At 47.1% G+C, this 13,697-nt stretch overlaps 1 protein-coding gene across 8 annotated transcripts in view; it reads right to left on the bottom strand.

The window, feature by feature from the left end:
• KIAA1549L (KIAA1549 like) overlaps window positions 1-13,697 on the bottom strand; it is a 293,593-nt gene that overhangs the window by 15,109 nt on the left and 264,787 nt on the right. For all 8 annotated transcript variants that reach the window (XM_035262322.3, XM_054240744.2, XM_035262326.3 and 5 more), the window contains 3 exons: window positions 8,683-8,780; window positions 5,921-6,069; window positions 4,117-4,268 (listed from right to left, as the gene is read on the bottom strand). In XM_035262322.3, the coding sequence (XP_035118213.2) occupies window positions 4,117-4,268; window positions 5,921-6,069; window positions 8,683-8,780 (399 nt within the window). The remainder of the gene's footprint in view (window positions 1-4,116; window positions 4,269-5,920; window positions 6,070-8,682; window positions 8,781-13,697) is intronic.

Here is a 13,697-nt window from a genome sequence, read left to right as displayed (position 1 = left end):
CAGGACAAGAACCTGGGCAAAAGCACCACCAGCCACAGAGGTTTCCAGGAAGAAAACTGACACCCCAAAGATCCCATAGCAGTACAAAGAGGAGAGTACCCCAAGGGGCATGGATGACCTGAGGCTGACCAGAGGGTGTGTGCAGTGTGGGAGGAGCTCAGGCAAGACAGACAGACGGGTGGATTCATAAGCTGCTAATGTCAGGCTATAGCGTGCGCATGTCCTGTGTGATCTACACATTTTCAATGTCACAATTCTGAGAAATACAGCCTGTTCCCATGCTTAACAGCAACGCTCATCTGGCTCCTGAGTGAGGATGGAGAAGGAAGTCCTAGTCTGTTCTGGCTGCTATGCCAAAGTACCATAAGCTGCAGAGCTTTAAACAACAAAAATTTATTTCTCACAGTTCTGGAGGCTGGAAAGTCCAAGACCAAAGTGCTGGCAGATTCTGTATCTGCTGAAGTCCCGCTTCCTGGTTCAGAGACAGCTGTCTTTTCCCTATCATCACTTCATGTGGCAGGAGAGGTCAGGGATCTCAGGCCTCTTTTCTAAGGGCACTAATCATGGGATTCATTCATTAGGGGGTTTACTCTCATGACCTAATTGCCTCCCAAAGCTCCCAGGTCCTAATGCCATCACCTTGGGGGTTAGTATTTCACCAAATAAATCGAGTGGGACACAGACATTCAGACCATACCCATGGAGTGGTGTGATGACTCAGAAACTCTAGATGGGGGAATGTGTGGTAGGAAAGAAGCCCCCCCTCCTCCCTGCTGGATGTTCTGGTGATCCCTCTTGAGAAGGCAGGTTTCTGAGATGTGTGGCTGATGCCTGGGCTGGGAGCCATTTATGGGTGTCAGGCAGAGCAGGAGTCTGTATTTGGAAAGGACACCTGGAGGTGGACCCACTAGAGGTAGGGAGCAGACAAGTTCTGAGGCTTCCTCAATGGGTCAAATGAGAACCAATGAGGACCCAAGCCAGGGAAGAAGTAATGGGATAGATGTGATTTCCCCACAAGACCCAGCAAAGAACGATAAAACAGCACACAGGAGCTAAGGGTGGATCTTTATATAAAAAGACTAATATGTTTCATTTGTATCTTAGAGGAAAACCAGAGTTGGGCTGAGTCCTTCGGGCACATGATCTGGGAAGGTACAGGTTATTGGGGTTGCCAAAGAACCAAGACCAGGACACGGGGTGCATATTTCAGATCTCAGCTCAAACCTCCTGTCTTCCAGGAGAACTTTCCCAGCCCGACATTAGCCTATTAGATGTTTCATTGCAGTTTCTCTAGCATAACAGTTACAGCTCTGATGCCACTGCCTGTCTCAGGCTGTCAACTCCACGAAGGTGGAAAGTGACTCACTTGCTTATTGCTGAACACCAGTGCTCAGAATTGTGCAGAGCAAGAGCAGGAAGTCTCAGAACCTGGGCTTCTGAGGAGCATAGTTTGAAAATCTCTGAAGAATGATCAGCTAGGGTAAATGTCTGAGAAGGAAGCTACCACCTTCCCTTTCCCTGCATTTCAAATTCAGCTAATTACTTGCTGTGGCTGAGAGAGTCAACGTCCAACTCTTGAGACCCCTCTGCTCTGTGGTATCAAGCTTGTTGGTGCTGGTGACTGGGACAGGCAAGGGATACCTGATCCTACTGGAGTATCCACAGGGCAATATTCAGCAGTAGGGCAGAAGCAGGGAAGATGAGGAGATGAGAAACTCTTCATCCCTTATATTAGATGCAGGCTGGAGCCATCATGCCTTTCCTGCCAAAATTCAGGGCTGGCACATAATACTACTTCCCTAGCCAGTGCCCATGGCAGACATCACCAACTGGATCACAGCAGTTTCCTGCTGAGGCTGGAAGCCCCTCTCAATCCTTCTCCATCTGGCACCAAGGACAAAACCTATTTGTCATCCCAGGTCCAGGTGATTTTATCCAAGCTGGCTCCTGGGATCAGGAAGGTCTGAAATCCAAATGCTGGTGGGGGACTTTTCTTTCTCACATAGATGGGGAAGGTGTGCATGATTCCTGGACCCTTCTCAAGCTGACAACTGGTCTCTGAGCTTCCCGCACTTACTTTCACGAGCTATAAATCACCCCTTTCACCTTGCTCCTTTCATGCTCACGCCTCCCTGCTTAATTGCAGGTGATAATTGGGCTCCAGGAAAGACCCAATTAGGCTGCAGCAATCATCTTCCTCTTAATTAAAAATAACTAATAGGACACTGTTCTCCTTCACACTGTGGGAGGTAAGCCCAGAAAGATCCAGTCCGGCTGTCGTGGTGGGAAGGTTACGTTTCCATTTGCTTGGTTCCTTTACCTTCATCTTTAAGGCAACTGTGAACCCAAACGTGTCTAGATGTAGCTACAAGCCTGGCTAAATGATCATCTGTAAGCGTCCTGAACACAGGGGTCAAGGTTTTGGAAAATACTTCTACCAACTCCGGTTGGTGCCCAGTGTTACACTCCACACAGCTGCAGGCTGACTGCCTAAGTAGTTCAAGTTAAACATCGTCTGCTTTCTGAAAAGTCTAGATAACTTTCAGATGGAGTGGGATTACAAAAGCAATAACCTCTGAATGATCAAATCATATCCAGTGATATCAGCTGTATGGAATAGCAGAGAATGACAACACAAAAAAGGCCCCCAAACAATAAAAACAGATGTCATAAAGTCCCACGTTCAGATTCACAGACTGACCAGCAGGGAATCCCTCTAGTTCCTCTCTTAGAGCTTATTTACTCCGAGTTTACAAACAATTCTAATGATTGCAGATAAGCCTCATTTGCAGGTAATGGCACATGATGCAAAGCACACTTAAGGGTGAGCATATTACCAGATGTGGGGACATCGACAGTAATATCGAGTGCCCGCTGGAGTCCCCGCTGGAAGCAAGGTCAGAAAAAAATTGAGCCATGATAGTAACTCAAAAAATTATAGTCGTTGGGAGATATTCGACAATATAAGGGCAATAATTCTACAAGCCATGAGAGCTCATCCTACAAATGCCATTTGCGTATAATGAGGCATCATAAGGATACTGAATCATTCATAAAAGGCAAATTACATTGTATATTCTTTTAAAGGAGAAGAGGGAAGATAGCATTCATTTCAGAAATATTTTTATGCCAAGCTACGTATATTTTTAAATGTTTTGGAAATTAAAGCGTTAAGCTTTGGTCATCTGGAAAATTAATATATGAAGTAATGTAGTCATTCAGTCTTGGGTTTTTTCTTTTCTTTTCTTTTCTTTTTTTGAGATGGAGTCTCACTCTATTGCCAGGCTGGAGTGCAGTGGCTCCATCTTGGCTCACTGCAACCTCTGCCTCCTGGGTTTAAGCAATTCTCCTGCTTCAGCCTCCCGAGTAGCTCGGATTACAGGCACCTGCCACCACATCCACCTAATTTTGGTGTTTTTAGTAGAGAAATGGTTTCACCATCTTGGCCAGTCTGTTCTTGAACTCCTGACCTCAGGTGACCCTCCTGCCTCTGCCTCCCAAAGTGCTGGGATTACAGGCGTGAGCCACCTCACCCAGCCTAGTCTTGGGTTTCTAATGCTTCATTTTCTGGCATTTCTTCTAAAATTTTACAGAATTTTATGCTAAAAGAAACAAATTTAATAAAAGCTTTGGAGTCAGACAGGTACGGGTTTGACTTCTGTCCTTGGCACTTCCTTACTAGCTGCGTGACCTTAGATAAGTGGCATCCCCGATTCCTCATCTGCAAAATGAGAGTACTCATGGGAATGATAAAACCTACCTGATAAGACTGTAAGAAAGATTAAATAATATAAACAAAACATCCGACAAGGTGTCTGGTAGCTAGAAAATAATCAACAAATGGTAGATATTATGAAAATTGACTTGACTAAGGTTGTCCCGCTAGGAAGAGGTGGAAGCTGGACTAGAAGGCAGGTCTCACTCAAGCTCCTCTGTCAGGGGGACATCCCCTCTCACCACACTGTCTATCTCCTTTAAAATGGCTGACTTTAGTCATCCGGTTACTGGGAGGGAGGCTGAGGTAACAAAACCCTCAGCCTCAACCTTTTATCCCATTTACTCCTTGGTGTGTGTTACGCAGGTGAAGGTTTATGAGGGAAAGAGCAAGGGTCTCACCGAATCTGCCCACTGGCTTGGGAGCTCATTCTCTCCTGCATAGGACATCCAGGCCTGGTTCCTGTAGGATGAGGGAGGAGTCGGAATGAAGTAGCCAGTGAAGCCAGGTCTGTTGGCAGCTGGGATGGCGAACACCGCTGGCACCGTATTACCTGGCATGGAGGAAATGGAAAAGGTGGGTTAAGAGAAGCTGATGTGGGGGATCCAGCCACCCAAGAGCCAAATAAAGTCAGTTTCATTGGCTCCCTGGCTGGCTGCTGGATTTGAAGCCTCATGAAATCAGGTCTGAGCTGAGGGGAGCTTGCTCTGGGCTGTAACATTTGCTGGGGAATTCAGTTGCATTTAATGCAGTGGACCCGGCCATGCTGGCTAAGATCCAAGGTGATGTAGCAACAGAGGTGGGTGGGATGTGGCAGAGGAAACCTGGTCTTCTTTCTTTGTGGACCTCTTCTAGAGCCACTGTGCACAGCTGGGGAGGTGGTGTACTGCTCAAGGGCGTCTGGCCTAGAGGCCAAGTGGGGCTGAAGTCCAGCCAGTGTTCCCTTTGTCACAGGTGGAGTCTGTACTCACCTGGGGAAGGAAAGCCTTTTTCTAAATTCACCAAATCCAGCAGTAGTGCTCTAGACCTTTCCCTTCTTCTCATCCCCTGAAGAGGGAGTTGTGGGCCCAGCCAGCACCCCACCCACTAGGCCTGCATCTGCCCAGGCCTGGGGAAGCTAGGGAAGCAGAGGAAGACTCTGCCATTGGCTCTGGCTAGGGGACGAGAGGACAAAGATCTCCAGGGGCGGGAGGAGCAGCAGACCTCCACTTGCCACGCAGCCTCACTCACCCTCACAGTCAGAACGAGAGGGCATCATCTGCTGGGATTCAGACCTGGCTTTCTAGAGAAGTGATGGTCCAACTCCCCCTCCCATCCCAACAGGATGACTTGCCAGCAACAGGAAGTAACACCGTGGTGTCCAGGTGTTTTCCTCCCAAGAGAATGTGTATTTTTAAAGAGCCAAGAAAAAGAACCAAAAGAAATGGACGTCACTGGTGGAATTTCTAGACACCACGAATGCTTTAGTAAATGTTGGCAACTGGGTGCTTGCAGTTTTAGCTTAAAACATATGGTTTAAATAAACTAAGAAACAAATTAGGTCATGTACAAACCTCAATGTTCATTTCAGCATTGTTTGTTATAGCAAAAAACTGGAAACTACCATTATGTCCATCAATAGGGAGAAACATAAACAGTGGCTTATCATAGAATACCACGTGGCAGTTTAAATGAATGCACTAGATCAATATAGTATGTGTATAGCAACCTGGAGAAATTTTTAAAACAATGTTAAATAGAGAAAGTACAAAAGGAAATGTATGCCATGATATCATTTATGTAAATTTAAAATACATTAAACGTTAATGTATACTGTTTGATATATAATGTGGCAAAGGATTAAAACCTATCACTTGAGGCCTGGGATTACCTTTTGGGAGAAGGGGAATGAGATGGGGGTGGATGGGTGTATCTGGAATGCTTTAAAGATGAAACCAAAAACACTTGAACTGAAGTCTGGCAAAGTGTTAACATACATGCTGACTTTAGTATAACTTGGTATCTTGCCCAATTTCAGATTTTTAAAGAAAAAAACCAGTAGCTCTTTTAGCTGGGGCTCCTGAAGATATGAGGGGATCCAGAAATGCAGTGGCCATGATTCCTGAGGGTGGTGGCTGGAAAGGAGATTGGAATTGGGGCTTGCGGCAGGACAGGGCACAGCAGTAGGGGTGGGGGGCATACTTGGGCATTTCCCCTTTTGCCCACCTGAGTAATTTAAAGCCGACTGATCCAACTGTGCCACGGACACGGGGCCTCTGGACATCTGCGTGAAGGAGGCGCTGTCGTGCAGCTGGGTGGGCTCGGGCCCCGCCGACTCGGACATTCTGGTCTTGCTGCCGATGTCTGAGGTGGATCTAGATGGGGCAGAGGGATTGTGTTAGCGCTGTCCCAGACCTCACGTGGTGGCCCAGGCAGGAGGAGTGCGCCCCATCACCTTTGGGCATGGACGGCTGCCTCCAAGCCTCATGAGGGTGGGAACCCCAGGACTGGATTCATCCCCAGATAACAAAGGGCCTTCTAGGGGGCATCAGCAGGGCAGGGACACCTAGACTTGTAGCAGATGTCATGGCCTGAGCTGGAATCATTTTTAGATGTTCAAGGTCAGTTCTCCCTTAAGGGTGGCTCTCGTGTCTCTGGGTGGTAGAATATTTAATTTCCACATAAAAGAAGAAAAGCAATTAGTCCTGGGTATTAGCTGGGGACGGTCGACCCAGGAGGTGATGACATCATCAGCAGCCAATGGGAAGGCTCTGTCTGGAGTGTGTGGTTGCTCCCTTCTCACACCCAGGACAGCTGGGGAGCCACAGTCCCTGTTCCTAACTGGCAGGAAGCCTAAGACTGGAAAGCTGGGGCTGCTCCAGGGAGCGGTAGGCATTCTGATCGACAGAACTGTTTTGGTCCCTGGGCAACCAGACAATCAAGCCTATTTAACACACCCCTATTTCCACTTGGTGCTCAGACAGCAGGGTAAGAAGAGGGCAGCCTGAGCTCTGCAGACGCGGACATCTCCTGGGTTTCCACAGACCATTCTCCCTCACCAGCATCACCCCTGGCCTGAGGAAGTTTCGCAGAGGGACTTCAGGTTCCCCTAAAATTAGCCCAGTGGGAAACAGGCAAAGACAGCTGCAGCAGGTCTGGCCCCTCACTGGGCCACCCACTGAGCAGAGCAGTGGCTGTCACAGAGCAAATGACAGCCACAGTAAGGGAGAGGATGGAAGGCAGAAATCTGGGTTCCAGCTACCTTCCCTTTCATTATTTTTATTCACTTATTTATTTTGAGACAAGGTTTCACTCTGTCACCCAGGCTAGAGTGCAGTAGCATGATCTCAGCTCACTGCAACCTCTGCCCCCTCGGTTCAAGTGATTCTTCCACCTCAGCCTCCCAAGCAGCTGGGATTACAGGTGCGTGCCACTATACCCACCTAATTTTTGTATTTTTGGTAGAGATGTGGTTTCACCATATTGTCCAGGCTGGTCTTGAACTCCTGGCCTCAAATGATCCACCCGCCTCAGCCTCCCAAGGTGCTGGGATTACAGGCATGAGCCACTGTCCTCAGCCTACCTTCCCTTTCCAAGCCTGTTTCCTCATCTGTACAACAAAAGGGGTAGACAAACTCATCTCAAAGTTTCCGTCCTGGTCTAATCCTGAGTTTATAGAAAGGGCAGTGCCCCCCTGTTATGTGGCAAGATAGCAAATGGTGTGGAAGGGGCTGGGAGGAGACGGGTGGTGGAAGAAGAAATAAGAAGTTGATGTTGGCCTTCAGTAAACCTTCCGCAAATGGCTGGTATGAGGCCCCTCCAATCCAGGACTCTTGGAGCAACTGAGAAGCCCCCTGCTCTTCTCCTAGGAGGGTCCAGTGTGGAGGCTGTACAATGTGACCATTCATCAGGGTGGGGTCTCCCTTCCTTTCTCCCTCCCTCCCTCCCTCTCTGCCTGCTTGCTCCCATAGCCCTGGCTTCCCACACAATGTTCCAGGCATCTGCCACTTGTTCAAAAAACCCTTTTTGGGAAAATTTCTGAGTTCTGCCCCATAAGCAATTCTGAGACCCCTTTCAGGGGAATCCCAGAGCTTTTGAGATCATCTAGGCCACTGTGCTCATGTTACAGACAAAGGGAGACACAGGCCGGAGAGGCGAGGCTACTTGCTGGGACTGCACAGCAGGTCAGGGTCTGCTGCTTTCCACCAGGCTTGGCTGGCGGCAAGAGATGACATCTATGCCACTCGACATTCTAAACCACGGGCAATGAGAGCAGGGTCTCTCCCGAGGGAAACTCCTATCTTTCTTTCCCATTCACTAAAGCCCAGACCCATGGTTCACAGACAGGTGTCATTTGTGTGTTGGAGGCTGGAGTAGGAAGGCCAGGACAGTGGTCCATGTGTACCCCAAGGCACAGTTCTAGCCTTTCCCAGTGCTCAGGGCTTTTGTCCTTCTTGCCCATCCCTATTAAAAACACGCACTTGTTATATTTTCATAGAGCAAAGAACACGCTTAACATACACATTGCAATGGAGAGATCTGATTTCATACGCTTCCAGTCTCTCCCTCTTGGAAGTCGAGAGTTGGGGTGGGTGCTCAGACATGCCTGCCCCTCCCTGGCTTCCCAAACACCACCCCTCAATAACCCAGTGACTTCTGGTAGCAGCCGTGGTGCTGTGGTGGCCTGAGCTGGAGTCATTTTTAGATGTTCGAGGTCAGGGTCTAGGGCTTTCCAGGTATGGGGCAGTTGACCTTGGGCTTCCTCAACTGTGGGTTCTCAAGAACTTTCTGATTAAAAAGCACGAAAGCACCGTGATCTGTTGATTCATGGTGCTTGGAGCGCCACAGGCATGTGGTTGTCTGTACAGGTGACACGCCCTGAATGGGCGGAGCATGAAGGAAGTTTGCTGGTGCATTGTTAGGTCAGGGTACACAGGACTGACTCTTTTCCAAATACTCCAAACAAAGCAAAGAAAGGAATGTGTTACCGCCTGAGAGAAGCGACGGCCACAGGACCAGTCCGAGGAGGTACAGGTGGCGGCGGTGAGCCCATGACCATCTCAGGAAGCTGGGAAAACCTGTAAGCCTGTGAAAGAGACAAGTAAAAGAGAGAGAGCTATTAACACTCAGGGTCGGCCAGCACACAGGTTCTTCGTGTTTGAGGAGGAAGCAAACTTCCAAGGGTCAGACCTCCTTACTCAGACTTTTTTCTAAGATCCTCCCTACCATGTTTCCAGCCACCTCTTCCACTGCGCCTCCCATCACTCGCCACCTCATTAGGGCTGCCGTACTTTCAGGGCCCTTCCACCGTCTCAGAACACGCCAAGTTCTATCTCACCTTGGGCTTTTCTTCCACCTGGGTGCCTTCCTCACAGTTCTTCCCAGGGCTCCATGCTTCCCTAGAGCCCATTTCTCTATTTTTCATCATGGCAATGATCACTCTTTGACATTATATGGTTGCTTGTTTATTTATGATCTGCCACCAACTACAGTGCAATAAGGGCAAGGACTTTGTTGTCAGAGATATCCTTACACCTGGAACAGTGCCTGGTATATAACAGGTGATCAGTAAAGGTTAGATGATTAAATGGATGAATTATTGTGTTTTACCTTCTCTCAAGGGACAGCAGGTTTAGTGGAGAAAAGCAATGGACTTGGAGTCAGGAGGTAGGTGTGAAGGTCCTGATGAACAGACTTGTTAAGTCCTTAAGCAACCCAAGTGTGACCTTTCTGCACCTCTTCTGAAATGGGGACAACAATGCTTGCTCAGAGGGCTGCTGAGAAGATCAGGTAAGTCCGTGTGTGTGTGTGAGTCTTTTGCAATCTATAAAGTGCTATTCAAAGATAAAAGACTGGAACTGTCACCAAAAAAAATGAAGACTTTTATCGACATGTGAGGGGATAAAAGCAAAACAGAGACAGACAGGATTAAAAAGAGCCAGGCCACAGCCTCTTTTAGCAAGAGAAAATCCAGAAATGTTCTCTGAGAAGACAAAGCTTTACTCAAGCTTCTCATCCATTTCTTTCTTCAGGTATTATGCCCGTCAGATCTCTCAGGGAAGATGATGACAGGATTTTAAACCTGAAGGCATCAGGACAAAAAACAGAAGCAAAGGGAGTCCACAAACAGGATTCTTTCAACTGAATGAGGTCTTCTCCCTACAGGTTTATGGCAGACTACATCTTCATAAGGACAACCCACTCAGTAACAATGAGGTCCTGGAAAAAAAAATACTTTTCAATGCAGTGTGAATCTGCAGGATGTCAGGGAAATCACAAAGGACGATCTCCCTACCCAATACCTCAGCACACTAAAGCAAAACCATGAGCTGAAACCAGAGGTGGAAATACGGAGTGGTAAGCAAATATGAATGGTGGAGTGGCCTGGAAGACAAACGCCATATTGGCAGTTGAAGAAGAGATCAAGCCTTGGAACAGGACAAAGTGAGGTGGCTGAACCTCAGGCACTCACCTCCAACACAAAAGGAGGCTAGCACCAGTCCCTTCTAGGGAGGGGGATGGATGGCAATGCTCCCAGCTCAGGCAGAAGCAATTGTAAATCCTCTTTGGAGGAGAGTATCCCTAAAGTAGGCCCTCGGGATCAGCACAGATTAGGATGAAGCAAATGGAGCTCATCATCTAAGACCATGAACATACCAGAAAAGAGAAGTTAAAGACAGTGGAAAAAACAAACAAGAGTTAGACCTTTAAGGACTTTAGATTTCAGAATTTCCAGACACAAGACAAAAAATAACAATGAAAGAAATGTTTTTTAAAAGTAATTCACCAGAGGCTGGGCGAGGTGGCTCACGCCTATAATCCCAGCACTTTGGGAGACCAAAGTAGGCGAATCACCTGAGGTCAGGAGTTCTAGACCAGCCTGACCAACATGGAGAAACCCTGTCTCTACTAAAAATACAAAAAAAATTAGCTGGGCATGGTAGCGTGTGCCTGTAATCCCAGCTATTCAGGAGGCTGAGGCAGGAGAATTGCCTGAACGCAGGAGGTGGAGGTTGCGGTAAGCCGAGATCACGCCATTGCACTCCAGCCTGGGTAACAAGAGTGAAACTCCATCTCAAAAAAAAAAAAAAAAAGAAAATACAAAATTATTTGGGCATGGTGGCAGGTGCCTATAATCCCAGCTACTTGGGAGGCTGAGGCAGGAGAATCACTTGAACCTGGTAGGCAGAGGTTGTGGTGAGCTGAGATAGCACCATTGCATTCCAGCTTGGGCAACAAGAGCAAAACTCTGTCTCAAAATAATAATAATAATAATTGACCAGAAAGATACTACTAGAAATGAACCAGCAGATTTGAAAAAGAATAGAACTTTCAGAAGTCAAACATGATTATGAAAATATTCAACGTAGAGGAAGTAAATAATAGATTAATCACAAATAGAGAATTAAGAAACTAGAAAATGGAATTAGGGAAATTACTAAAAATGATGCCCAATGGGCCGAGAAGATAGAAAATATAGAAGAGAAATACAAGACATGGAGGATAGGATGAGCAGGGCTAACATGCAGCGAACTCCCAAATGAGAGAAGATGGAAAACAAAGATGAGTATTTGAAGAAGCAATGGCTAAAAATTTTCCAGAGTTGATAAAATAAGTAAATTAATAATCCCAAGTAGGATCAATAAAATGAAACACACATCTAGATACACTGCAGTGAAACAGTAGAATATCAAGGGCAACGAGAAGATCTTAAAAGCGCCCAAGACAAAAGGCGTATCGCCTACAAAGGCATGGCAATGACACTAACAAATGACTTCTCATTCGCCCCCAGAAGCCATGGAATGCAGTGCTCAGTCAGCCTAGAAGTGTATCAACAATACTATCTTTCTAGAACAAGAAGGAAGAAACATCTGCCCAGATCTGGAAGTACTGACTCAATCAATATGGAAAGCTATGTTACTGTGGTGCATTTCCTTGTTTGTTTTTCTTTTTTTGAGCATCAGTAAACAATGTATGTTAAGGTAGCATTCAGAGAACCAAATCTTCAGTTCCACTACATCCTAAACTCCTTGGAGTGCAGTAACCATGTCTGTCTTATTACAGTCGTTCTTCATTACCAAGCAAAATATCTTGCACCTAGCTGTGTTAAGTAACCATTTTCTGAATGAATGTTGAGTGAACAAGGATTCGGGCTGTTATCTTGATTTAGCCATTCACTTTCTCTGGATATGCCACAGCCTTTCTGAGCCTTGTTTTTGTTTTGTTTTCCTTGTGAAATAAGGCATTGGCCTGTCTCATAAGCTTCCAAATGTTTCTTTATCCGTGACACTATTCCAGCACAGCCTAATACATAGAGAGATGAAAGCAGAGCTTCTCTGAAGTTGGGGAGGAGGTGCCCTGGTGAACTTGACCCTTCACTTACCTGTGTAATGACCCCGAGGACTTCCCTGGACCCTGAGGTTCTAGAGACAGTTAGCAAATCCGTGTCCTGGAGGTCCTTCCAGCTTTACCCTTCATGATTATCAATAAACCAAGTGAGGCACTTCTTTCCCAAAACAGACAAAGGAGATTTACAGCCTCTCTTCTCTCTTCTGGTCTCTCATACTATTCAGCAGAGGAGACAGACAACCTATTTTTATCATCTCAGGTTCTTGGAAGGCTTATCCTGTAGTCAGCAGTTTCCCAGCCAAGAAAAGGCCGTCTATGCCTATGGATGCCCTATTAGCAGTTCACCAGGAGAACTGATGAAAAGTTCTGAACTTGTGACAAGCGGCAAGGAAATTCCCTTCTTGAAGATTTTGCCAGGTACAAAGCAAGATGGCACAGGAGATCAGGCAGTCCCTTTTGGGCTGTATCCTGGGGGCCCCAGGGCAGCCACAGGAGCCACATAAAACACAGAGGGGGCAGCCTAGGCCACACGCTCATGGGTTGAAGGAATCCCATAGGCTGTCTTCTACCCACTCCTGTGCACGTTCTCAGTCCTCTTGTCTCTGCCTTCTAGTTCCCTGTCTCCTGTATTTGGAAACTGGCTCTCCTCAAAATCAATTCCTGTCACAGAGCAGCCAGGAGAGAGCCAATTCTTATCAGAGTTTCAAAAGCTAAAGCTACTGAATTGCAAGAACCTAGGATTTTGAATACCTAAGTCCCAAAACACTCAAGGCCTAAGTTTGATGCCATAAACAAGAGATTTCGAAGAAGTGAGGTACATTTAGACCACTCTGTGGATAGGAAGGGGAGGAGAGTCAGAGAAGGAGCAAGAGGTTAGATATCAGTGGGCCTGGAAAAGGGGCCCTCTGTCCTGTCTCACCCTGGGGGAAGAGGTGGAAGAGAGGACACAAATAAGTCCCATCAAAATTTGGGCAATCTGAAAGACAAGGGATCTGTGTACCTCTAGGGAAGCGCAGGAATCAGCGGGAGCACAAAATTCCCCTTACCCGGCAGGTGCAGTAGAAGAGTATGGTATATGGAAGTAGACCAGAAGTGCCTTTAACAGTCCCGTGTGGTGGCAAAGAAGCCACTGGAGAGGGGCAGGGGTGTGTGTGTGTATGTGCGTGCGCGCATACGTGTACTTGAGCAAGGGACAGAGGGAGCTCACCTGAACACATACGAGCATGGAAGGGAGGAAGGGGAGAATTTGGGGAGGGTGTGTTGAGTAGGAGAAAGGATACAGCTGTGCTCTGCCTGGACAAGCAACCCGAGAAAAGGTGGGAACAAGGGCTTCTCAGGGACACCAGAGGAGTGGTTGGATGAGGACAAATGGGGACCAGATTCTGCAGCCTTCTCCCCTCCCCACAACATCATGTAGGTCCACAGAAAATGCGGAGGAAGAGCCTGACCTGAGACGGAGCTTCTGGCATGTGGAGAAGATCACAGAAAAAGTTACTTTTCTTGCACATTGAGTTTGTGGGCTGAGATAAGGATTCTCCAGACTTCCTCCCCGACCTTCCCTCTCTCCCTTCTCATGGCTGTATAAACTGTGGATATTATTATAATGATTTCTCTAAGCTTATAAGGGTACTCAGGTGACTTACATGGGAGGATT

This window comes from Callithrix jacchus, chromosome 10 (genome assembly GCF_049354715.1).
Source record: "Callithrix jacchus isolate 240 chromosome 10, calJac240_pri, whole genome shotgun sequence".
NCBI lineage: Eukaryota > Metazoa > Chordata > Mammalia > Primates > Cebidae > Callithrix > Callithrix jacchus.
This window is presented reverse-complemented; position numbering and strand designations above follow the sequence as displayed.